Source organism: Mesocricetus auratus, unplaced genomic scaffold (genome assembly GCF_017639785.1).
Source record: "Mesocricetus auratus isolate SY011 unplaced genomic scaffold, BCM_Maur_2.0 Super-Scaffold_4256, whole genome shotgun sequence".
NCBI lineage: Eukaryota > Metazoa > Chordata > Mammalia > Rodentia > Cricetidae > Mesocricetus > Mesocricetus auratus.
In genome coordinates, this window is record NW_024429182.1 from 78,713,713 (window position 1) to 78,740,231 (window position 26,519).

The window sequence follows — 26,519 nt, forward strand, 5'->3', positions numbered from 1 at the left end:
GAAGATTAGCTAGGTCTGTTCTTATTCCATCATTGGAAATATACAAAAGTAATGGTAGTTACTTGTGTTTTTGTTTGTGAAAAAATGATAATATTCTAATCTATCCCTGAAGGTTTTGAAACATTAAGATAATGCCTATTGCATTCTTTGAATCCTTAAAAAGAAAATATACATATAAAACAAAAACAAAAAAGAGCTATTTGTTTGGCTGGTTTGCTTCTCTGATCTTTCAGCTTGAACCCTAATATCTTTGGGTTTTTATTTTTCAAGTTACAGAAAGTTCAAAAAAGTAGTGAAGAACTTACTGGGTTAGAAACTAGCAAAAAGAAATATAGTTCTTTTTATGAGTACTTTTTTCTAGATACTAAACTTCTGTCAGATGAACACTGACAAACACTCCTCAACTCTGTACTCTCACTTTACTCAGCTGCTTTTTCTGTGCAAAGACTTTTAGTTGTATGAAGTCCTATTTGTCAATTCTTGTTATTTCCTGAGCTATTGGAATCCTCTTCAGGAAGTTACCACTCATGCCATTCTTTATCTTGACAAGCTCCTCTATGTTTCCCTCCCTTAAAAAAATCCCAAAATTATGCTGTTCTTCTCATATTTCAATGGTATTCCTATTACACATTTGTCCCTGGTCTTACATAGTCAATTCTTTTCCTTGTATTTTGTCTTTATTTTTTAAATTTGTATATTCTATTGCCCATCTCAATTATACCTCTTTTATCTACTTTATCTTAATTTTATTGGTTTCCTCCCCTGTTTTTGTGTTTTTCAAGTCTGCAAATTACATTTGATTCTTTCTCATAACTTACAGTTCTTTGCTGAACTTTTTCTATAGCTGTGTTCAGAGAACATGTAATTGTTTGACAGCACATTGAAATGGCTGCCCATTCCTTTCAGTAATCACATCTCCTTTAGCTCAGTGTAATGAAAGTTTTCACTATTGTCTTGGGTTTTCCAATTCTTGGTATGCCAAAGTATTGTGTGGTATTTTGATTGCATTCTGACAATAAAGTTTGTTTTGAATTAGAGGGTGGAGCTAGTCACTAGCTGACCAAAAGTAACCATAGATGTTTGGAGGACTAAGGAAGTAGTGAGGCAGGGCTTAGAGAGGATCTTGGCACTTTTGGAGGAAGTAACAGAACAGGTAGGCAGTCACTGGCAGCTTCTCTGCAGTTTCTCTGCTATTCTTATCCCGATATCTGACTCCTGATTTTTTATTGGTAAAGACTAATTAGATAAACGCTTCACCCGGCATCAAACTAGGGGCACACTGAACTGGGACAAGCGGCTATCTTTGCCACCCAAATTCTATAGGCCCCAAACTCCACAGGCACCTGGGTTCCAAACATCATCAGAGTTAGTTGCCTATGACCAGCCGGCTCTGCCTTCAGGCTTCTTTGGCATGGTCCCCTTTGTCTGTTTTTCTGATGGCTAGCTCATTGGCTCCTTCTCCCTGTGGATTGTGGGCTTTCCCTGAATCCCCCACCCTCAGGCTGCTGCCACTCGGTTAGCTGCCTTGATACCATCTTGGATTTCTATTGCTGTTGCAGCTGTAACACACTCTCAGCTCACAGTTATGCATCAGCTATCCTCAGCCAGGCTGTGCACCTTCTGCCCGATTCTGCTACACAACTACAGCCAGTCTGCCTCACACTTTACTGTATCATCAGGAGATTGGATGAGACAACTGGAAGTTATTAAAGTGGGAATTAGTTTTAAAAAGTTTTTTCCCCATGTTAAAAATGGGAAACAATATTATGATGGAGGGAGTTAGGGCTTTGTATAATTCCATAATGGACTGCTAGAAAATGGAACAATTAAATGAAGCCATAATTAATTTAGCTGGTATTTACATAATGCCAATTATAATAATTATCAGATTGGTAATTCACATTTTATCCTTTAAATAGTTGTTTGATATTGGCACCAAGTACAAAAAATTGTTAAGATACAATCCATAGAAAGACCTAATGAGCCAGGTGCATGCCTTTAAACCCAGCTCTCAGGAAGCAGAGGCAGGCAGATCTCCATGAGTTCGATGCCAGCCTGGTCTCCAGAGTGAGTTCCAGGACATCCTCCAAAGCTATGGGGAAACCCTGTCTTGTAAAGTTAAAAAAAGAAAACAAAGAAAGACCTAATGAAACTAAGAAAAATGTTCACACACAGAGGAGTTTATAGCAGAACTACTGTACTATTGCATTATGAAACTGAAGAGGCGCAGCCCAAGTTTATTAGAAAACCAACCTTAATTTATCCAATTACTATTTAAGACAGATGATAGGCACCCCTATGGATATTCAGAAGTTAACTGGGATACTATAGAAATTTTAGATATGAAGAGATTTAAGGAAGTAATAGTTTCATGTGGTATGCATTCACTTTTGTGAATCAGATGTTAAATTTATGGGCCACTCAGAGCAGAATTATTCCACAAGACTGGAAAAATTTAGTTACAGCAATATTGGAAGATAGCCCTCAGTTACAGTGGAGAACCTGGTAGAGAGACACAGCTAGGATGACTGAACAACAAGTTAGGGCTAGAGGTTTCCAATGATCAAATCTTTGGTGAAGACCATTATGCTGATGTGGAAAGACAGGATAAATTTTGATGATTATACTTTGATTCTATGCTGTAGAGTAACTTTGAATGTTTGGGACAAAATGGAAGAATCAGGAAAGAGGACTGAGCCATTTAATAAAATTATACAAGGCCCCAAAGAAGCTTTCAGTGATTTTTTTTAACAAGGACTTACTTCATCTGTAAATAGAATGATATCAGATTTCGAAGTTAGATGGACAGTAATTGAATCTTTGACTTTTAAAAATGCTAATTTAGAATGTAAAAGGGTGATCAGGCCTTGAAAGGCAAGATAGCACCCACAGATGAATGGATTAGAAATACAGTTGATATTGAATCTCATGCTTATGATGATACTTAGATAGGAGAAGTGACTTCTACAAATTTTAACAAAAATCAAAAGGTTAGATGTTTAATTGTGGTAAGCCAAGGTCATCTGAATAGGGATTGTAGGCAAGGTATTCCTACAAACAATTTTTTTCTAGAGAGAATACAAGCAGAAGGTCCCAGATTTCTGGAATATGCAGAAAGCGTGGCAAAGGCAAACACTGGACTAATAAATCAATGTGGAAAAGGCAAGGTAATGCTTTGCCATTGGGAAACACCATAGGGGCCTCTCATAGACCCCTTATCAAATTTAGTTCAGTCATTACCTGTCAGCATTGGGGAAACTCCTCCACAGAGCAATTACAAGACATAATGCCCGTTATGGAAAACCATACTGCTCTGGATGATAGAACAGATTTAGAAGATAAAACAAAAAATTTCAGAAGAAACCATAAAGCAATTATTTTGGCAAACTTTTAAAAATGATCAAAGACCAAAGTTAAAAATACAAATAAATGGCATTGTAATTGAGGGTTTGGTAGACAAAGGAACAAATGTAACAATAACTGCACCAGAATCTTGGCATTCAAATTGTCCTCTTCAGGAGGTAAATGTGCAGCTTTTAGAGATTGGAACTTTACCTCCAGCAAAACAAAGTGCAAGTTGGATTGAATGTATAAAGCTGGAAGGAGAGAGAGAAAAATTAAAGCCATATATGGCTAACATAGCAATGAACTTATGGGGATGTGAATTGCTATACTGATGGAATACTCAGTTAACATTACTCCAGTTTCAGTAACAGACCATAAACTAACATGTTTCTGAGAAAAATATTAAAAGAACAGTCACCAACCATTCAGGTTGTACAAAATCAGAGATGCTGATATTTCAAAAGCATCAATAGCCCAACCTTTAAAACAGTTAACTGACAAACCTGTTTGGGTAGAATAATGGCCTTTGACATCAGAAAATTATAGGCACTAGAAAAGCTGGAACAAGAGCAACTAATTGCTCAACATATAAAAGAATCAACCAGGCCTTGGAATTCTCCTATATCTGTCATTAAAAAGAAGTCTAGAAAACAGACAATGGCAATAGATCTAAGATCTAACATTAAGATGATTCAGCCAATGGGCCCTTTATAGCCTAGAGTTCCTTCTCTATTACCTAAAGTATGGTCTATTATAGTGATTGATTTAAAAGACTGACTTTTTAACTATACCTTTGCAAGAATAGGATAGAGAAAAATTTACCATCACAGTACCTACATATAATAACTCCCCACCTGTTAAAATATATCAATAGAAAGTCATTCCACAAGGAATAATAAACAGTCCTACATTGTATCAATATTATGTAAAATAGTTATTGGAAATAATTTGTAATTAGTTGCCTCAATCTATAATTTACCATATGAATGATATTGTTTTTTTTTTTGGTTTTTCGAGAACTTACAGGGATCTGCCTGCCTCTGCCTCCCGAGTGCTGGGATTAAAGGCATGCGCCACCAATGCCTGGCATGAATGATATTTTACTAGCTGATTCAGTTGCAGAAAACTGAGAGAAAATGTTTGCAGAAGTAAAGAAAATTTTTTGGAAAAATGCAAAGAGGATATTCTATTTGCCTAGGATATAAGATAGGTTTACAAAAAATTCAACCACAGAAAACACAAATCAGAGAGATCAATTACAAACTCTTTATTATTTTCAAAAGTTGCTGTGAGATATTAACTGGCTATAGTCCCCAATTGGATTGACAACTCAAGAACTAAGTAATATATTTCAAATATTACAAGGTTATAAGAACTTAAATAGTTCAAGAAAATTATCAGCTGAGGCTGAGAAAGAATTGGCTTTAGTGAAAAAGAATATACAAGATGTGCATGTGCGAGAGGAGGCTGGGAGTACAGGGAAGTAGCTGTCCCTCCAGCAGCATCAGGTAAACAGGCCAGCTTACCGGCCTGTGTTCCAGAGCCTGCAGATCACCTGGGAACTGCACAGAGCTCCCAATCCCGGCGGGAGCCAAGCACCCCAGACTCCAGGTCTTCTCTCCAACCAACGAGTCCAGGAAACCAGAGGGGGCTGGGAGTACAGGGAAGTAGCTGTCCCTCCAGCAGCATCAGGTAAACAGGCCGGCTTCCCGGCCTGTGTTCCAGAGCCTGCAGATCGCCTGGGAACTACACAGAACTCCCAATTCCGGCGGGAGCCAAGCAACCCAGACTCCAGATCTTCTCTCCCACCAACGAGACCAGGAAAATAGAGGAGCCAGGGAGACCAGGGGAGTAGCTGTTACGGATCAGGTACAACAGGACCCAGCATAGGGTCCAGGGGACCAGGTAGGAGGCTAAGCGCCCCAGATTCCTGTTCTTCTTCTCCACCCACGGACCACCATTTGGACAAGGTATAGAAGAACCAACAGATTATTGGACTTGCTAGCACCCATCAAAAGGGAACTCTGGTCCCCAGACCAGTAAGGGGCCCTTTCTGCACCCACTAGAAGAAGAGATGGGAAAGAGACAATACAAAAACACAGTCAGCCACAGAAAAACAAATATGACACCGCCAGATTCTAGAGACTCCACACCAGCAAGACCCCAACATTCCAATCCGAAGGAAGCAGAAGAGAACGACCTTAAAAGCACTTTCATGAAAATGATAGAGGCCCTAAAAGAGGATATTGGAAAATCCCTCAAAGAAATGGAAGAAAAAACAAACCAAAAAATGCAAGAAATGGAAGAAAAAACAAACCAAAAAATGCAAGAATTGGAAGAAAAAACAAACCAAAAAAGGCACGAAATGGAAGAAGAAATGAAGCAAAAAATGCAAGAAATGGAAGAAAAAACAAAGCAAAAAATGCAAGAATTGGAAGAAGAAACATACCAAAAAAGGCAGGAAATGGAAGAAGAAACAAAGCAAAAAATGGTAGAAAAAACAAAGCAAAAAATGAAAAAAATGGAAGAAGAAACAAACCAAAAAAGGCAGGAAATGGAAGAAGAAACAAAGCACAAAATCCAAGAAATGGAACATAAAGCAAACCAAAAAATGCAAGAAATGGAAGAAAGAACAAACCAAAAAGTTCATAAAAGGCAACAAACGGATGAACAGATAAACAGAAAATTGCAAGAAGCAATGCAAACGCGGCAAGGGTTGAAAACTGAAATAGAGACATTAAAAAAACACAATCTGAAGAAAGGCAGAAAATAGAAAAGCTGGACAAACAGTCAGGCACTACCAATACAAGCATTACCAACAGAATAGAAGAGATGGAAGAGAGAATCTCAAGTGTTGAAGATACACTAGGAGAAATGGATTTATCAACCAAAGAAAACCTTAAATCCAACAAATCCTTAACACAAAACATCCAGGAATTATGGGACACCATGAAAAGACCAAACCTAAGAATAATAGGTATAGAAGAAGGAGAAGAAATCCCCCTCAAAGGGGCAGAAGGCATATTCAACAAAATCATAGAAGAAAACTTTCCCAACCTTAAGAAAGACATGCCAATGAAGGTACAAGAAGCCTACAGAACACCAAATAGAGTGGACCACAAAAAAAAATCTCCTCGCCACATAATAATCAAGACCCCAAACATACAGAATAAAGAAAGAATATTAAGAGCAGCTAAGGAAAAAGGTCAAGTAACATATAAAGGCAGACCTATCAGAATTACACCTGATTTCTCCATGGAAACTCTGAAAGCCAGAAGGTCCTGGATAGATATTCTACCTACACTAAGAGACCATGGGTGCCAGCCCAGACTACTATACCCGGCAAAGCTCTCAATCACTATAGACGGAGAAAACAAGATATTCCATGACAAAACTAGATTCAAGCAATATGTGTCCACTAACCCAGCCCTACAGAAAATTTTGGAAGGAAAACTCCAACCCAAGGAAGCTAACTACAACCAGAAAAACATAAGCATTAGAGAATCCCTCTCTACCAACAGCCAAAAGAACAAAGGGGTGAAATTCCACCCATAATTCCACCAACAACAGCCATCGCAAATCGAAGAAGGATGAGCAATCAATGGTCATTAATATCCCTCAATATTAATGGCCTTAACTCACCCATAAAAAGACACAGACTAGCAGAATGGATTCGAAGACAGAACCCTTCCTTCTGCTGCATACAAGAAACACACCTCACCCTCAAAGACAGACATTACCTGAGAGTTAAAGGTTGGGAAAAAATTTTCAATCAAATGGACCCAAGAAACAAGCAGGGGTAGCAATCCTAATATCTAACAAACTAGACTTTAAAATAAAATCAATCAAAAGAGATGAAGGAGGTCATTACATACTCATCACAGGTGAAACCCACCAAGATGAAGTGTCTATCCTGAACATCTATGCCCCCAATACAAAGGCATCCACATTCGTTAAAGAAACATTATTAGAACTTAAATCTCATCTAAAGCCCCACACAGTTATAGTGGGAGATTTCAACACACCACTCTCACCACTAGACAGGAATACCAGACAGAAACTCAACAAAGAAGCAAAGGGTCTAATAGAAGTAATGACCCAACTGGGATTAACAGATATCTATAGAACATTTCATCCACATAAAAAAGAATATACCTTCTTCTCACCACCACATGGAACCTTCTCAAAAATCGACCACATACTTGGCAACATATCAAACCTCAGCAGCTACAAAAAATTGGAATAACTCCATGCATCTTATCAGACCACCATGCCTTAAAATTAGAATTCAACAACAACACAAATTGCAGAAAACCTACAAACTCATGGAAATTGAATAATGCTCAACTGCACCATCCCTGGGTCAAAGAGGAAATAAAAAAAGAAATTAAAGACTTCCTCGAATTCAATGAGAATGAAGACACAACATACCCAAACCTATGGGACACCTTGAAAGCAGTGCTATGGGGGAAGTTCATAGCACTAAGTGCTCACATGAAGAAACAGGAAAACAGTTATACCAGAGAATTAACATCACAGCTAAAAGCTCTAGAACACAAAGAAGCAAACTCCCCCAGGAGGAGTAGACGCCAGGAAATAATCAAATTGTGGGCTGAAATCAACAAAGTAGAAACCAGGAAAACAATACAAAGAATCAATGCAATGAAGAGTTGGTTCTTTGAGAAAATCAACAAGATAGACAAACCTTTGTCCAAACTTACCAAACAGCAGAGAGTGAACACGCAAATTAACAAAATCAGAAATGAAAAGGGGGACATAACAACAGACTCTGAGGAAATCCAGAGAATCATTAGGTCATACTTTGAAAACCTGTACTCCACAAAATTCGAAAATTTAAAGGAAATGGATGACTTCCTGGACAGCTATCATTTGCCAAAACTAAATCAAGAACAGATAAGCGATTTAAATAGACCTATAACCCCTATGGAAATAGAAGCTGTCATCAAAAGTCTCCCAACCAAAAAAAGTCCAGGTCCAGATGGCCTCAGTGCAGAATTCTACCACAAATTCAAAGAACAGCTTATACCAATTCTTCTCAAAGTGTTCCACACAATAGAAGCAGAAGGGTCTTTGCCAAACTCTTTCTATGAGGCTTCAATAACCTTGATCCCCAAGCCAAACAAAGATACAACCAAGAAAGAGAACTTCAGACCAATATCCCTCATGAACATTGATGCAAAAATACTCAATAAAATACTGGCAAATCGGATCCAAGAACACATCAAAACAATCATTCACCACGATCAAGTAGGTTTCATCCCAGGGATGCAGGGATGGTTCAACATACGAAAATCCATCAACGTAATCCACCATATAAACAAGCTGAAAAACAAAAATCACATGATCATCTCACTAGATGCTGAAAAAGCCTTTAACAAAATCCAACACCCCTTCATGATAAAGGTCTTGGAGAGATCTGGGATAACAGGGACATACTTAAACATAATAAAAGCCATATACAGTAAACCAACAGCCAACATCAAACTAAATGGACAGAAACTCAACGCAATTCCTCTAAAATCAGGAACAAAACAAGGCTGTCCACTCTCTCCATACCTTTTCAACATGGTACTTGAAGTTCTAGCTATTGCCATATGACAACAAAGGGGGATCAAGGGGATACAAATTGGGAAGGAAGAGGTCAAACTTTCACTGTTTGCAGACGATATGATAGTTTACATCAATGACCCAAAGAACTCTACCAGGGAACTCTTACAAGAGCTGATTAACACCTTCAGCAAAGTGGCAGGCTACAAGATCAACTCAAGAAAGTCAGTAGCCCTATTATATACAGATGATAAAAGGGCTGAAAGAGAAATCAGAGAAACATCACCCTTTACAATTGCCACAAACAACATAAAATACCTTGGGGTAACGCTAACCAAACAAGTGAAAGACCTGTATCGTAAGAACTTTGAATCTTTAAAGAAAGAAATTAAAGAAGCCCTCAGAAAATGGAAAGATCTCCCATGCTCTTGGATAGGTAGGATCAATGTAGTAAAAATGGCAATCCTGCCAAAAGCAATCTACAGATTCAATGCTATCCCCATTAAAATCCCAGCACAATTCTTCACAGACCTTGAAAGAACAATAATCAATTTTGTATGGAAAAACAAAAGACCCAGGATAGCCAAAACAACCCTGTTCAACAAGGCAACGTCTGGAGGCATCACCATCCCTGACCTCAAGCTCTATTATAGAGCTATAGTCCTGAAAACAGCTTGGTATTGGCACAAAAATAGACAGGTAGACCAATGGAATCGAATTGAAAATCCGGGTATTAACCCACACACGTATGAACATCTGATCTTTGACAAAGAAGCTAAAAATATACAATGGAATAAAGAAAGCATCTTCAACAAATGGTGCTGGCATAATTGGAGACTGGCATGTAGAAGAATGCGGATCGATCCATGTTTATCGCCATGCACAAAACTTAAGTCCAAATGGATCAAAGACCTCAACATAAATCCAGCCACACTGAACCTCATAGAAGAGAAAGTGGGTGGTACCCTTGAACGAATTGGTACAGGAGACAGCTTCCTGAACATAACACCAGTAGCACAGACAGTGAGATCAACAATTAATAAATGGGACCTCCTGAAACTGAGAAGCTTCTGTAAGTCAAAGGACACAGTCAGCAAGACAAAAAGGCAGCCCACAGAATGGGAAAAATATTCACTAATCCCACATCTGACAGAGGGTTGATCTCCAAAATTTACAAAGAACTCAAGAAGCAAGTCTCCAAAACAGCAAAGGACCCAATTAAAAAGTGGGCTGCAGAACTAAATAGAGAGTTTTCAATAGAGGAGTCTAAAATGGCTGAGAGGCACTTGAGAAAGTGCTCAACATCCTTAGCCATCCGGGAAATGCAAATCAAAACAACTCTGAGATACCATCTCACTCCTGTCAGAATGGCTAAAATCAAAAACACCAATGACAATTTATGCTGGAGAGGATGTGGTGAAAGGGGGACACTCCTCCATTGCTGGTGGGAGTGCCAACTGGTTCAGCCACTTTGGAAAGCAGTATGGAGATTCCTCAGAAAAATGGGAATAAACCTACCACAAGACCCAGCAACTCCACTCTTAGGCATATATACAAAAGATGCCCATTCATACAACAAAGATGTATGTTCCACCATGTTCATAGCAGCTTTATTTGTAATAGCCAGAACTTGGAAGCAACCTAGATGTCCCTCACCCGAAGAGTGGATAGAGAAAATGTGGTACATCTACACAATGGAGTACTATTCAGCAGAAAAAAATAATGGAATCCTGAGATTCGCAGGCAAATGGATGACACTAGAAGAAACCATCCTGAGTGAGGTAACCCAGTCACAAAAAGAGAAACATGGCATGTACTCTCTCATATATGGATTTTAGACATAGATCTGGGGAGTGTCAGCCTACAATCCTATGGCCAGAGAGTCTGGGAAACAGAAACTACATTTAGCGGCTGGTTAAGTACTGAGCTGAACTCAGGAAAGCCAGTATCAGAGAGGGAGGACTGATGATCAAAGGGATTAAGACTGGGCTGGTTTAATCCCCAGAAACAGCTGACCAGACAAAGGTTAACTCTTGAATCCCAGGCATCAGCCTGGGAATCCAGCATGGGACTGATCAAGACCCCCTGAATCTGGGTGTCAGTGAGGAGGCCTAGGTAATCTATTGAGCCTTGGGCAGCAGATCAGTACCCATACCAAGTATACACACGGACTTTGGACTCTCATAGAACAATGTGAGGTGCACTCTCACCCTGAACTCTTGGGGAAGGGTCTAGGCCCTGCCCTATATGAAATGACAGACTATGGACACCCCCATGGAGGGCCTCACCCTCCCTGGGGGAATGAGGGGATAACGGGGGGGGGGGCATGGGGAGAGGGCACGGGAGGAGGGGAGGGAAAAGGAGAGGGACCTGGAACTGACTTGTGAAGCAACCTTGTTTCTTATCTAAATTTAAAAAAAAGAATAAAAAAATCATAAAAAAAAGAAAAAAAAAGGTGTGCACGTGTATGGTTTGGATCCAGAGCTTGACTGTATTCTGGTTATTTACCTTCTACTCATTCTCCTACAGGAATTTTGATGCAGAAAGAAGATAATATCTTAGAATGGATTTTTTAACCATACAAATAGAATAAAACAAAATTAAAGACCTATGTTTTTGAATTGATTCTGAAAGGAAAATTAAGACTTAATCAGTTAGCAAAAATAGAACCAGCAGTAATTGTGGTACCTTTCACTAATGCTGAAATTGCCTCATTATAGATAGAAAATGTGCGTTGGCAAAGACCTTGCAGTAAGTTTTTGGGAGAGATTAACAACAAATATTCCAAAATCAAGAGACTTCAATTTATAAAGAAAACTAATTGTATTTTTCCTCACATCATATGGGGAACACCAATTTATGGAGACCCGACATTCTATATTGATGCAAAAATTGAGGGAAGGTCAATGAGAGGATGGGACAGACTTAGTAGACTTCCTAGAGGTGGCCTTAAACTCTCTATGGAGCAGATGGGAGGGGGTGTGGGGAGAGCAGGATGAGAGGAGGAAGGGGGAACTGGGATTGGAATGTAAAAAAGGAAATTAATAAAAAAATAATTGGCCCCACTCCTGACTCCCCCAACATCTGCCGTGATCCAAGTCAGGTGTATGCAGGCTCTGATTGTGCCCCAACTCCTGTCCATCACCCCCTACCTCGATCTTCATGGGTCTTCTCCTTGAATTGAGTGGACCTGCCGAGACAGGAAGGATGTGAGTCCTGCCACACCCCACTCTTGGCTCTCCCTTCATCCACTGAGCTCTGCTTGAGTGTGGAGAATACCAGGAGAAATCAGACCATCTGGATTTGCAGACACTGAAGTCTTGGCCCACATATGCCACCAGGAGACCAGTGGAGACAGAGAGACCCCACCTGCATCCACTTGAAGAAGGGATGGGAAGACGACAGTATAAGAAACACTCAGCAATAGAAAGACCAATATGACATCACCAGAATCTAGAGACTCTACACCAGCAAGACCTGAAAAGCCCAACGTAGATGAGGCAGAGGCGACAGACCTTAAAAATTATTTTATGAAGATGATAGAGACCCTCAAAGAAAAAAATGAGAAAATCCCTTAAAGAAATAGAAGAAAAAACAAAAAATACATGAAATGGAGGAAAAGACAAACAAAAAATTCAAGAAATAAACAAATCTCTTAAAGAATCGAAAGAGAGCCAAGAAAAAACAACCAAACAAGTGAAGGAAACAAACAGTTCAAGGATTGAAAGCTGAAATAGAAGCAATAAAGAAAACACAGAATGAGGGGATGCTGGAAAAAGAAGAGCTGGGTAAACAACCAGGAACTACAGATGTAAGTATAACCAATAGAATACAAGAGATGGAAGAGAGAATCTCAGGTATTTTAGAACCACTAGAGGATATATAGTCATCGACCAAATAAAATCTCAAGTCCAAAAAATCCCTACCACAAAATATCCAGGAAATATGGGACACTGTGAAGAGACCAAACCTGAGAATAATAGGTATAGAAGAAGGTGAAGAAATACAGCTCAAAGGTACAGAAAACATATTCAACAAAATAATAGAAGAAAACTTCCCCAACCTAAAGAAGGATATGCCTCTGAAAGTACAAGAAGCTAACAGAACACCAAATAAACTGGATCACAAAAAGACGTCCCCTTGCCACATGATAATAAAACACCAAACCAACAGAATAAAGAGAAAATATTAAGAGCAGCAAAAGAAAAAGGCTAAATAACAGATAAAGGCAGACCTATCTGTACTGCACCTGACTTCTCAATGGAAACTATGAAAGCCAGAATGTCCTGGATAGATGTTCTACAAACGATAAGGGAACATGCATGCCAGCCCAGACTACTGTACTCAGCAAAGCTTTCAATTACTATAGACAGAGAAAATAACATATTCCACGACAAAATCAGATTTTAACAATACATATCCACAAATCCATCCTACAGAAAGTACTGGAAGGAAAATCCAACCCAATAAAGATAACTACACTCACAAAAATATAGGCAATAGATAATCCCACTTTACTAAACACCAAAAGAAAAAAGCGGGGGGGGGACCCACATACAATAACACTACCACTAATAAATCCAAAAGAAACAAGAAAACAAGAAGAAACAATCAATAGTCATTAATATCCCTCATTGTCAATGGTCTCAACTTGTCTATAAAAAGACACAGGCTAACAGAATGGATACGAAGACAGAATTCATCCTTCTGCTGTATATACAAAACACATCTCAATGAAAGTCAGACGTTACCTCAGATTAAAGGGTTGGGAGAAGAATTTCCAATCTAATGGACCCAAGAAACAAGCTGGTGTAGCATCCTAATATTTAACAAATTAGACTTCAAACTAAATTCAACCAAAAGAGACGAAGAAGGGCATTTCATATTCATCACAGGAAAAAAGTCCATCAAGATGAAGTCTCAATTCTGAACATCTATGTCCCAAATTTGAAGGCATCCACATTCACAAAATAAACATTACTAAAGCTCCAATCACACATAAACCCTTACACACTTACAGTAGGAGACTTCAACACTCCGCTCTCACCACTTGACAGGACCATCAGACAGAAACTTAACAAAGAAACAAAAGAACTAACAGAAGTTGTAACTCAATTGGGATTAACAGACATCTATAGAGCATTCCATCCAAACACAAAAGAATATACCTTCTTTTCCGTGCCACATGGAACCTTCTGTAAAATCGACCACTTACTTGGCAACATAGTAAACTGCCACAGATACAAAAAAAATTGGAATAGCCCCCTGTATCAGATCACCATGCTTTAAAGTTAGATTTCAACAACAACACAAATCGTAGAAACCCTACAAACTCATGGAAATTGAACAACGTGCAATTGCAGTAACTTTTGTGGAATATTAGTAACAATTATCCCAAAACAGAGCGAATCAAATTCATAAAGAAAACAATTTGGATCCTTCTATGTATCGTAAGAAATTGCCAATCTCTGGAGTTCTTACATTCTACACTGATGCAAACAAGTCATGTAATGCAGGCTATAAATCAGGAAATTTAAGTAAAGTAGTTCAAAGCCCTTACAATTCTGTACAAAAGGCAGAGTTGAATGCCATTCTCAAGGTACTTATGGATTTTAAAGAGCCTTTCAATATAGTTACAGATTCTCAGTATGCAGAGAGAGTTGTCTTACACATTGAGACTGCAGAATTTGTTCCTGATGATATAGAATTAACCTCATTTTGTTTATACAATTACAGGAAACTATAAGAAATAGAATTCATCCTACATGTATAACACATATCCCATACAGGTCTGCCAGGTCCTCTAGCACAAGGCAATGATGGGATTGATCGCTTATTAATAGGAGGTGTGTTGGAAGCTTCCGAATTTCATAAGAAACACCATTTAATAGGAAAGTCTTAAAGATGGATTTTTCTATTACTTGGCAACAAGCCAAGGAAATATTAAGAAACTACCCCACCTGTTCATTCTATAATCAAACTCTATTACCAGTAGGCAATAATCCCAAGGGTATTTGCAGAAATTAAATTTGGCAAATGGATGTATTTCACTTTCCAGAATTTGGAAGTTTGAAATACATATACCATACCATACACACGTTTTCAGGCTTCCAATGGGCTACTGCTCTTAGCTCTGAAAAGGCTGATTCTATTATCACACACCTCTTAGAGGTGATGGCAGTTATGGGCATACCTGCACAAATAAAAAATCACAATGCTACAGCATATGTCTCCAGTAAATTGGAAGTTTTTCAAATATTATAACACAAAACATGTAACTTGTATATCTTATAATACTACAGGACAAGCAATGGTTGAGAGATCTAACCAAACCTTAAAAGAAATGCTTCATAAACATCCAGGGGGAACAAAGACCCCCAAACACAGATTACATATAATGCTTTACTAACATTGAACTTTCTCAACGCTAATGAGAAAGGACAAACAGCTGCAGAAAGACACTGGACTACAGAAAAAACTTCTGAACTAAATCAGACTGTATTTCAAGGACATTATGACCTCAGTTTGGAAACTAGGATACATGTTACGTTGGGAAAGGGGTTTTGCCTTTGTTTCCACAGGAGAAGAAAAGCTTTGGGTTCTATCAAAACTGATCAAGATTCGATCTGAATAGGAGAAACCTCTGGAAGATGAAAAATGACAGCTCATCCACAAAGTCATATTCTACTATACGTAAGGAGACCTCATAAAGGGAAAGAGAAGTTTTTTGCTTTTGCCTTCACAGGAAAACCCATCTCCAAGCAGCGAGAAAATAGTGAATGTATGGATACCTGAAGAAGAGAGGATGGCTACCCAAAGGAGCATCAAACAAACAAGAATCTATGGCCAATTCTCTGAACCTTGTACTTATGTATTTTTCTTTACTTCCTAATGCTCTTTTAGTCCCAATTCACTTAAACTGAAGCTGATTTTGGAGTTGATTTGGCTCTCCTCCACTAAATCCAAGCATGTTGTTAAAATAAAATTCAGATTTTCTGTATTATAACAAGGAGCCATTGATGTAAGACAGAAGAAAACAAAATCTAGGGACTGTCATCTGTTCATACTCGGTTCTTTCTCTGAAAGTCTGATTTCCTTTATACCTACTGTCTTCCTTAATGTTGCCTTTCCTGGTATGCATACATATGAAAATTTCTCTGTTAACATTAATGTTTGATTTTTCCACAGAGAACAAGGAATTTACCAACAGCAATCTTCAAAAACTTTGGAAAGAACATGGGGCCCCACATCATCAATTTGACCTGATGAGTACCATCCTGAAACCGGTTTGAGACTACATTGCTCTACACAACTCTAGACCAATGGACTGATGTGATGTACCTTCTACAATCTGGCAAGAGCCTCAGACAAGAGCTTCAATCACATTATAACTTCAGTCAAGAACTTTAATCAAGCATCTCCCGCCAACAGAGACTGAATGTGAATGAGACTTTCGTTACACTAACATTTTTTTCCTACAGGATCCCATGAGGTTGTTGTCATTCCATTTCAGCAGGAAGTAATTTTGAGAATAATGCGCCCCCCTTCCCTACTGTTGATATTGCAGGATAGGGTTAATTTTCAATTATTTAGGGTCGGAATTGGAAGGGGGTGTTCAGACTTGGGCATCTCTTTCATGTAAGTTTAGGGTTTAGATGGGATAGATATACTTAGGATAGGATATAAGTAGACTATAATTTGCTTATCATCTTCTTTGTATATATGCTATATATGTTTGAGTTTTGTATTAAGTCTAAATCTTTTATCTAGACTAAAAGGGGAATTGTAGGGGAGAGCTCATGTACCCAGGATACTGGCCACACCCATTTGGGGCTTGGACAGAAGGACGTGGGAAAGGCAAGAGATATATCAAAAAGAGAAAGTAAAATCTCTTTTGGATGCTGGCCATGCTTCAGAGAGCAGACCATTTCCCAGCTTCTCCTCCAAGTGATTTCTATATTTAATAAAGTATCCTAGACCCCCCTTTTCCCATTGCACTGTTTCCTCTTCATTAACCCACACACCTACAAACACCTGATTTTTGACAATGACGGTAAAGTTTTACAAAGGATAAAAGAAAGCATCTTCAACAAATGGTACTGGCATAAGTGGATGCAGACATAAAGAAAATTACAGATAGATCCATATCTATAATTATGCACAAAACTTAAATACAAATGGATCAAAGACCTTAACATAAATCCAGCCACATTGAACCTCTTAGAAGAGATAGTGGGAAGTACCCTTGAACATATTGGCACAGGTGAACACTTCCTGAACATAACACCAGTAGCATAGACATTGAGATTGACAATCAATAAATGGGACCTCCTGAAACTGAGAAGCTTCTGTAAGACAAAAGACAAAATGGCAGACCACAGAATGGGAAAAGATCTTCATCAACCCCACATCTGACAGAAGGCTGATTTCCAAAATATACAATGAACTCAAGAAGCTAGCCACCAAAACATCAAACAATCCAATTAAAAAGTGTGGTGCAGAACTAAATAGAGAATTCTCAATAGAGGAATCTAAAATGGCTGAAAGACACTTTAGAAAGTGCTTAACATCCTTAGCCATCAGGGAAATACAACTCAAAACAACTCTGAGATATCATTTTATACTGGTCAGAATGGATAAAATCAAAAACACAAATGACAGGTACCCACAGCCTAGCACTGAGTCATTCTCCCAGAATCCAGTTGTGGAGAGGGAGGAGAGATGAGCAAATGAACCAAGACAGAACTGGAGATACCCACAGAAACAGTTGACCTGACCTAATGAGAGCCTGCAGACACTAGTTGTAAAGTGGGGGAGCTGGCATTGGACCAAACCAGGCCCTCTGAATGTGGATGCCAACTAGGAGGCCAAGACAGTCTATGGAACCTCTAATAGTGGAGCCAGTGTTTATTCCTGGTTCACAAATGGACTTTGGGAGCCCATTCTCTAAGGAGGGATACTATTGCAGTCCAGATATGGAAAGGAGGGCCTGGGCCCTCCCCCAAATGATGTGATGGACTTTGATGATCCCCCCTGAAGGGTCTCACTGTCCCAGGGGAGTGGGTAGGGGTGGGTACAGGGGTCAGTGGGAAGCATGGGAGGATGGGAGAGCAAGGGAATGGGGGATATATATGTAAATAAGTTTCTCTAAAATAAAAAAATAATTAAATGATTAAATAACTACATAATAAAAATGATGGAATGTAGGTAATATATAAGGAAATTTAAATAAAATGGCTCAAAGCCTTTATGATTCTGTTTAAAAGTCAGAATTTTCTACTATTCTTATGGCATTATTAGATTTTCCACAACCAATTAATATAGTTTCCATGTGCAGAAAGAGTTATTTTATATTTGAAACTGCTGAGCTTATTCTAGATTATTCAGAATTAACCTTGTTATTTATTCAGTTACAATAAATAACCAGAAATAGAAATCATCCTCTGTATATAATACATATCAGATCCCATGCAGGTCTACCAGGCCCTCTAGCAAAAGGCAGCTACTGGTAGGAAATATGTAGAAACCTAAAATGTTCATAAGAAACACCATTTTAATAGCAAGGGGTTGAAAAAGGTTTTTTTTCATTACTTGGCAACAAGCCAAAGAAGTTATAAGGCAATGTCCTACTTGTTCTTTGCATAACCAAACTTCACTGTCTGCAGGAAGTAATCCAAGGGGTACTCAAAAAAATGAAACTTGGCGAATGGCTGTTTAATTTTGCAGAGTTTGGAAAATTAAAATATGTCACCATACCACATATACCTATTCAGGATTTCAATGGACAACTGCTTTGAATTCTGAGATGGCTGATTCTGTAATTACACATGTATTAAAAGTTATGGCCATCATGGGGAAACCTATACAAATTAAGACTGAAAATGTTCCAGCATATGTTTCCAGTAAAATGAAACAGTTGTTTTTTTCATATTACAACTTAAAGCATATTACAGGTATACCACACTATGCTACAGGGCAAGCAATTATAGAAAGATGTAATTGCACTCTAAAAGATATGCTTAATAAACAGAAACTGATAATAAAGACCTGCAGAGATAGATTGCATGATGCTTTATTAACTTTAAATTTTAAAATGCTAATGAGAAAGGAATGACAGCTGCAGAGAGACATTGGATAATAGAAAAATACTGCTGAATTAAATCAACCAAAACTTCTATACTTTGAAGATGTGTTGACTTCAGAATGGAAACCAGGATATGTGCTACATTTGGGAAGATGTTTTGCTTATGTTTCCATAGAATAAAGACTATGGATACCATCAAAATTGATAAAGATTAGATTCAAACCGAAGAGACATCTTGATTAGCACAGACAATAGTTCATTAGATAGCATGACTATTCAAACTAAACTAGCTTATAAGTCTAACAAATGCTTTTCAATTGATCAGATATAATTTGCCAAAAAACAGAACCTCCCCAACTCAGGGTTGGGTCAGGGTTTTGTTTTTGTCTTTCCAGGAGAATGAAGGCATCCAACTAAGGAATCTGAAGACCACTGCACAAATGTGGCATCTGAAGAAAAAAGGATGAATCATCCAGAGAAAATGTCCCAAGAAAAAGAGTAAATTGGCTTATTGGTATAGCACATTTCCAACAGGACAAAATTTCATGAGTCTTCCCAAATATTTGTTTCTATTGTTCTCTACAAACAATACGGCAAATGGTTTTTTTGTAGTCCCAGTTCAATTAACAATTAAAACTGATTTTGGGGTTGGAATGTGGCTATTTCCTTCTCTAAATCGAAGCATATTTGTTGAACGAAAATCTGAAATCTCTGACTTATGCCAGAAGTGCTACCTGATATAAGACAGAAGAAAAACCAAGATTAGGGGACTATTCTATTGCTACTAATCTTATAATTCTTTGGTTTTATTTTGACTCTTTAAAACTTTTCTTAAGGTATAAATATTATATCAAAATTACAAAATTTATATATGTATATATTAAACTTTCTGTCATGATATTAATGGTAATATACAGTACTAATTCTAGAAAAAGGCTTCTTGAAGCTTCCTGTACATGATTTTGGGCTCGAGTCTACATCAGGTAACTAGGAATTAAGTTTTTGTACTCTGGATGTATTTAACAAATTTTGGTCCTTTAGTCTCTTCGAGATATGCTGCATATGACATTTAAAATGCTTTTTGCATTGAACAAAAAGCAACTACTAGTCTTAAATATTTCACATTGGTACGGATTTTTGTATGTTGATAAAAATTTGAGGTTTTTTTGTTACACTGTATATGTTTCTATTCTTGTTTAAGATATTTTTATATTGATACAGATTCAAGGTTATTTTTGCTATAATGTACTGTGCATTATGCTTTTACTTGTTTAAGGTGTTGTACCCATGTAGCTCATTTTACAATGTAATGTAAATTTCTAGTCCCTGAAAGTTATTACTACAGATTATTTAGGATAATAAAGAAATGCAGGTTAGTCACCTATTACGGTCAAACTTTCAGTCATGTTAGGTATGTTTTCAAGATCAAACAGATATATTTTACATAGATAGTGATCATCAAACACTTAAGAGATCTATAGAATATGAACATTTAAGATGTTTTAATAATATAATATGTTTTATGACAAGGAGACATGTCAGCTTCTGGCAGAACCAGTCTACTCCAGAGAAGATGGAAGGAATCAAAGACACTCCATATGGAGTTTGCCTTCTTTGTGGCAAAAGATGACCCCTGGGCAATAAATTACCCTTGCCTCAACTTAGGACAGTGTGCTGTTCAGGTTGGACAAGCCAGACACAAAAGAAAGCAATTGTGGAACTTTGCCAAGACAAGGTGGGGAAGTCCTTCAAACTTCCTGGCTTACAGAAAGGTTTGTCAGTTTTTGTAAGCCTGTAGGCTGAAGATGGATGCCTCAATGTTGCAGAGAAACCTTGGGTGACTGTCTAGCCCGCCAGCTGTTTCTGTCATTTCTTAGTTTTGGAAGTTGTTTGCTCTGTACTTCCTGTTTACTCAGGTAATATTATATCCTTCTCAGGTCTGTTATAGAGTTGAAGACTAGATAGTTACAGTTTTCCTGGCTACCAAATTCAGAAAAGAAGCACCAAAAAGAGGTGTAAAGCAAATAAGGTTGAGAGACACAAAAAGATAATTTTGGGTTGGTGATACAAGTTAGAATAGAAAGTGAATTATGTACAACACTTTGGACATAAGGATAGATAGGATAGATAATGGAGTATTTTCTCCGAATTTGCCAAATGCAAATTGACTGGACATTAATGTAATTCTTATTTGTATACATTTGTATATAGTTATTGTACTTACTATGTCAGTTATTTTTATTGGCAATAGTTTATGTTTTGAATTAGAAGGCAGAGCTACACACTAGCTAGCCACTAGAGGTTTTGGAGCACCGAGGAAGTAGTAAGGCAGGGATCAGAGAAGATCTCAGTCCTTTTGGAGGAAGAAATGGAAGAGGTAGGAGGTCACTGGTGGCTTCTCTGCAGCTTCTCTGTTATTCGAGTTCTTACCCTGATACCTGACCTCTGATTTTTTATTAATAAAGAATAATTAGATAAATGCTTCAATGAATTTTTAAAAAATCATATCCTAAACATGTTGTATCAATACAGTGATATTCCATCAAGGCTATATTTTATAATTTTGGTATTCAGAAAATTAACACTTAAGATATTACTGATTTAGTGAGTTCAAGTCTGCCACTATTTTGATTCCTCCACCACTAAAATTATTATTTTTGTTTCTCTTAACTTCCTGATAGTTATTTAAATATATTTCTATAGAATGTCTAATTAGATCATTTTTGGTGTCATCTGAAGACACCTATAATTCTTACATGAGTTTTCACAAAGAACCAATTACTAGAGTCTTGCTATACGGCAAGTACTTGCTTTCAGTAGCAATTTTAATCAACTTCTACAGGAAATATTGTATAGTTCTAATGTCACCATTTTATATGTACCCTGGGGCACATTCATTTTTAATGTTCTCTCTAACTCCTGTCAAATTGTTTCATGTATAATTCACTTTGTATGTTAGAATGCAAGGCAGTGCCTCTAGTAGTTAGCTAAAGAGAACTGTAAATACACTTACTTTTATTGAAGAATGTGCTAACCATAAAGGCAAAACATATGGATGCGATGGCATAACATATAAGAAAGACAAAGATGAAACTACAGTCACTGTATCGCAAGATTGGCTCCTCTGCAATCTACAATAAAACAATCATATATCAAATAAGGTACATTACAACTAGTGTTCTGTAAACATGAGCAAAGAGACAAAAGTATGGTTCCTAGTGAAACAGATCACCCCACATTGCTGGTGAGACTTGAAAGACAGGCAGTTAAAGTCTGGTTGAGAGACTAAGCAGAATCTGAATTTTTTAGTGAAGTCAAAACAAAACAAAAAACAAAAACCAACCAATGAAACAAAAAAACAAACCATTTTATTCTACTTGGGAACAGAAAGTCCACAGCATTTTATCTCTCCTTTCATTGGGCTGTGTGGCAGACTCAACCCATTGAAACTCACCTGCTTGTTGCAGTAGTCATTTGCCATGTGCACGTATAGAACACTGGAAGTACAGCTAGGATGAGTGTAGAACTCAATTTTATATTTTAAAAGACATTGTAAAATTTAAATAAAACTACAACATTGCCAAAATTAGATTATGTTTTCCTAAAAAACTTAATGTCAGAATTAGGATTTACAGCAACATAAAATGCACTAGATTTTAAAAACAATAAAATTAATAATTAAACATATTTTTAAAACGGTTACATGGTAAAATAATATTTTGAAAATAGTTGAGTTTTGCCTGTTTCTTCTTATGTTTATACTTTAGTAGGTGGTTTTAACATCACATACTAATCATTATTAATTTTATCTGTCTTACAGCATGAAACTGGATACTTGCCTGGAAAAAGAGTAATGCACATATCAAAAGGATAATGATGGCATATAAAGGGAAGAATGTGAAGAAATAGCCAGCCCAGATGATCCAATTTCTAAGCCCAATTATGAGCTGGTATTCCTGTAGGACAGTCAACATAAACCAAGGTTTTTATGTCTGGCAATTCACAGTGCATTCACAGATTTTTTTGAATTTTTTACTACAAAGGTTATAAAAATGGTTAATATTATCTCTATTTTAAGAGTGAACAAAAAACCCAAGGCTTAGAAGTTATCAAAATTATGCAGTAAGATCAGCATTTCTCTTAAAACATATATATATATATTTTTTTTTTCTGAGTTTGGAGATTGTTATCAATTCTACATCTGAGACTTACAAAAAATTTTCAAATTATTTTTTAATCTATTTTACACATCCTTAGTGTCATTTATTTCTCTTACTCCCTTTTCTCTTGTAAGGAAAAAATGTGTGTATATGTGTGTGTGTGTGTGTGTGCGCGTGTTTTGAATAAAGTTATGCTACACGGAATGATGATGTTCCCAAGAGCTATAGACTGTCTAACAAAGTCCCCAAGAACACCAAGAATAGGCATGGGAAACATCCCATTGATCAGGTTCCCTCCTTCTACTGTGGGATCTGAAGACTGAACTCAAGTCATCAAACTTGTGCAGTAATAAACCATCTCAATGGCCTTCAAATTAAATCATCAAGCAGTAAGATAAATTGCCCCTATAAAAGCTTTACTTCCAGGATATTAAGAGAAAGGCATGCATGTATCTTTCCCCTCTACTGGTATTTCCTTTCAATATTTTTTCCGTACTTTTAGGTTTTAGCCACTTGACTACAATGAGACTGTGTGTGTATGTGTGTGTGTGTGTGTGTGTGTGTGTGTGTGTGTGTACACACAGGTGTGTGCACACTTATGTTTATGCAACATTTATCTTTGGGTTCTCTGAGCTTCTTGCATCTGCATTTTAATATATGTTATTAATTTTGGAAATTCTCCCAGTATTTTTAATTCCTTTTGTTTTATTTTCTCATTCTTAGGAATCCAATTATATGTGTTAATATCATTTGATATAGTTCTATATTTTTGGATGCTTTCTTCTGGAATTTTACATTTTTCTCTCTACATTTCAGTTTTTATAATCTCAAATATTGAGTTCATTTTTTCTAGTTTTTTCCTTATTTTACTTATCAATGGATATACTTGTTAAAGGCATTCCTAAGTACTGTTGGGATGTTTTCTTTTGAAAATTTCTCTTATGGAAATATATTATATAGGCTGCTTTCTTTCAAAGGCATACTGTACCTTCATTACCTCTGTATCTTTACCACACTGCAACAAATGCACATTTTAAGTATAAGTACATATGAACCCCACGATTCTAGTGAAACTCAGAAATTAAGATGCTATAAAGAATTCTGGGTTTGCAGAGATGATTCAGCAGGCAAAGGTGCCTGTTTCCATGCCTGACAAGCCCAACAACCTGAATGCGATCCTTAATTAGCACATGGTAGAGAGAACTGACTCTTGAAAGTTGTCTACAGACTTCTACACATGCCATTTCACATGTGAGTGGATACATACACTAAATAAAAATGTGAAAAATACCCATAAAACTTCAAAAATTTTGGATAATTCAACATATACAGTAGAATACTAAGCACAGTTAAAATACCTGTCTGATATTTCCATCTATGTATTTTTATATGAATTTCTTATATGAATACTGTATTATACCACTTTCATTCCCCTTTTTGTCCTACTCCAGCTCCTAATGTGTCCAACCCCCAAATTCCTGAAATTCATGACTACTTCTTCAATTATTACTGTCATGTAAGCACACATGCACGTATGTGCATACACACACACACACACACACACACACACACACACCCTACTAAATCCATTCTGTTGTTGCTCAGATGTAAACATGTCTAAGGCAGACCACATGGGACTGGATAACAAACAGGAGGCTTCTCCCTGGCAAGTAACTGATTGTTGCTATCTCAACAGCCATTTGATTGAATGTGACTCTTCCATCTAGGGGTGGGGCTTTATGAAATTTCCCCTATGTCCAACATTTGTGTCTTACCTAAGTCTACTACTGATGATCAATTTGTTTCTTTGCATTGCTTTACTGTTTGTTGATTTTTTTATTTGTACAGTAACCTTTTTTGTTGTTGTTGAAAACTTGAACATAGTAAAAGCAAATGGATATTGATATTAATGGACCAGAGCTGAGTTATATTTGAAATTCTAAGTATAAAATACTTCATCTAGTAATATTTCTTGTCCTCCTCCTTGACTTCCGGTTTTCTTCTATGTTGCTTTCCTGTTTTAAGTCTGTCTCTAAATCTTTTCTAGCTTGTGAGGTTGGTATCATCAAGACTCACTTTTCTGTATTTGGGTCTCTTGCTGCTCTGCTGGGATATAACAAATATCCAGAAATGCTGAATGCATACAAGGAGGTAGTAACTTTTCAAAAGATATCCACAGGCTGTGTGTGTGTGTGTGTACATATATACATATGCTCTTTTTTTTTACAGAAACTATCAGAAATTAAGTGATACTACCTTTAATCTTTTTTCTTTTTCAAACACAATGGATCGCATGATGGAAAGTACAATGGAAGAGAACATAAGTATGAACATCAAGGGGATGAAAGGACTGGAGATCCAAAGTAATTTATCCTGAGGATGAGCTGGGTATGGAAATCTCTGTATGAGAACGTTAATTTCATCAAATAGTTTTTTCCCAGCATTGCTTTCATGATACAACATAATGCTCATATCCAAGGCATGCTGTACTGCCAGGAATCCTTCCCTGATATATCCTGTTTGAGAAAAATCATGGTCAAAATAAAACAGACTAAGGAGCAACTCAGACATATGAAGAAGGAAATGCAAATAAACTTGAGCTTTCAACATACAGAACCAACCATAGATTTGACATAAAAGACATTTTTTTTGGCTGAATAGGATTTTTGTCTTCCAAAAATTAAAATATTAAGATTACTAAAACTTGCAAGTGGCAGTGCCCAGCAGCCAGCTAGCAAGTGAGAGACCTACCTCCAGGCTGCAGCACCACTGCTGCCAGCTCTAGTTAGATTCTATTCCCTCAAAGACCCACTCTGCCACCAAACTCCACCCATGTGATTGTCCTCTCAGTGGCCAGTCTTCCTCTGCAACTTCAGCAGTCTCCATAGACACAGGCATAACCCACTCCAATTGGAAGGAACAGATGACTAACTGACCTCCCAGCTGAACTGCCCCAACTTCCAGACCCTAAACCTGAGGGCATACCTCATTTCAACATCAGCAAGGCATCTGGGCCCTCCCCCCAAATCTGGGGGAACTCTATTGCACTAGTGCAGTCCCCAGCAGTTGGTGTAGGTGAGAAACCTGCCTCCAGGCTGCACCACCATCAATGCCATGCACTGGATTCTGTTCCGCCAAGAGTCACCCAACCCACCCACCAAATCATCTTCTCTATGGACAACCCTCCCTTGAAACCCCAGCAGACTACACAGACACAGGCACAACCCACATCAGCTTGAAGAACAGATTCCATAGGCACAGGTACAGCCCACACCAGTCAGAAGAACAGGATAGTAGGCTGTAACTAGACACCCAAACCCCCATAAACCTCACCTGATGTAACACTACTGGACCAGAAAACC

At 37.6% G+C, this 26,519-nt stretch overlaps 1 protein-coding gene across 1 annotated transcript in view; it reads right to left on the minus strand.

The window, feature by feature from the left end:
• Positions 1 to 26,519, minus strand: part of LOC101827880 (ATP-binding cassette sub-family A member 3-like) — a 154,479-nt gene that overhangs the window by 88,330 nt on the left and 39,630 nt on the right. The window contains 3 exon segments of the mRNA XM_040733185.1: positions 22,011 to 22,128; positions 22,837 to 22,953; positions 25,414 to 25,673. Coding sequence (XP_040589119.1) covers positions 22,011 to 22,128; positions 22,837 to 22,953; positions 25,414 to 25,673 — 495 coding nt within the window.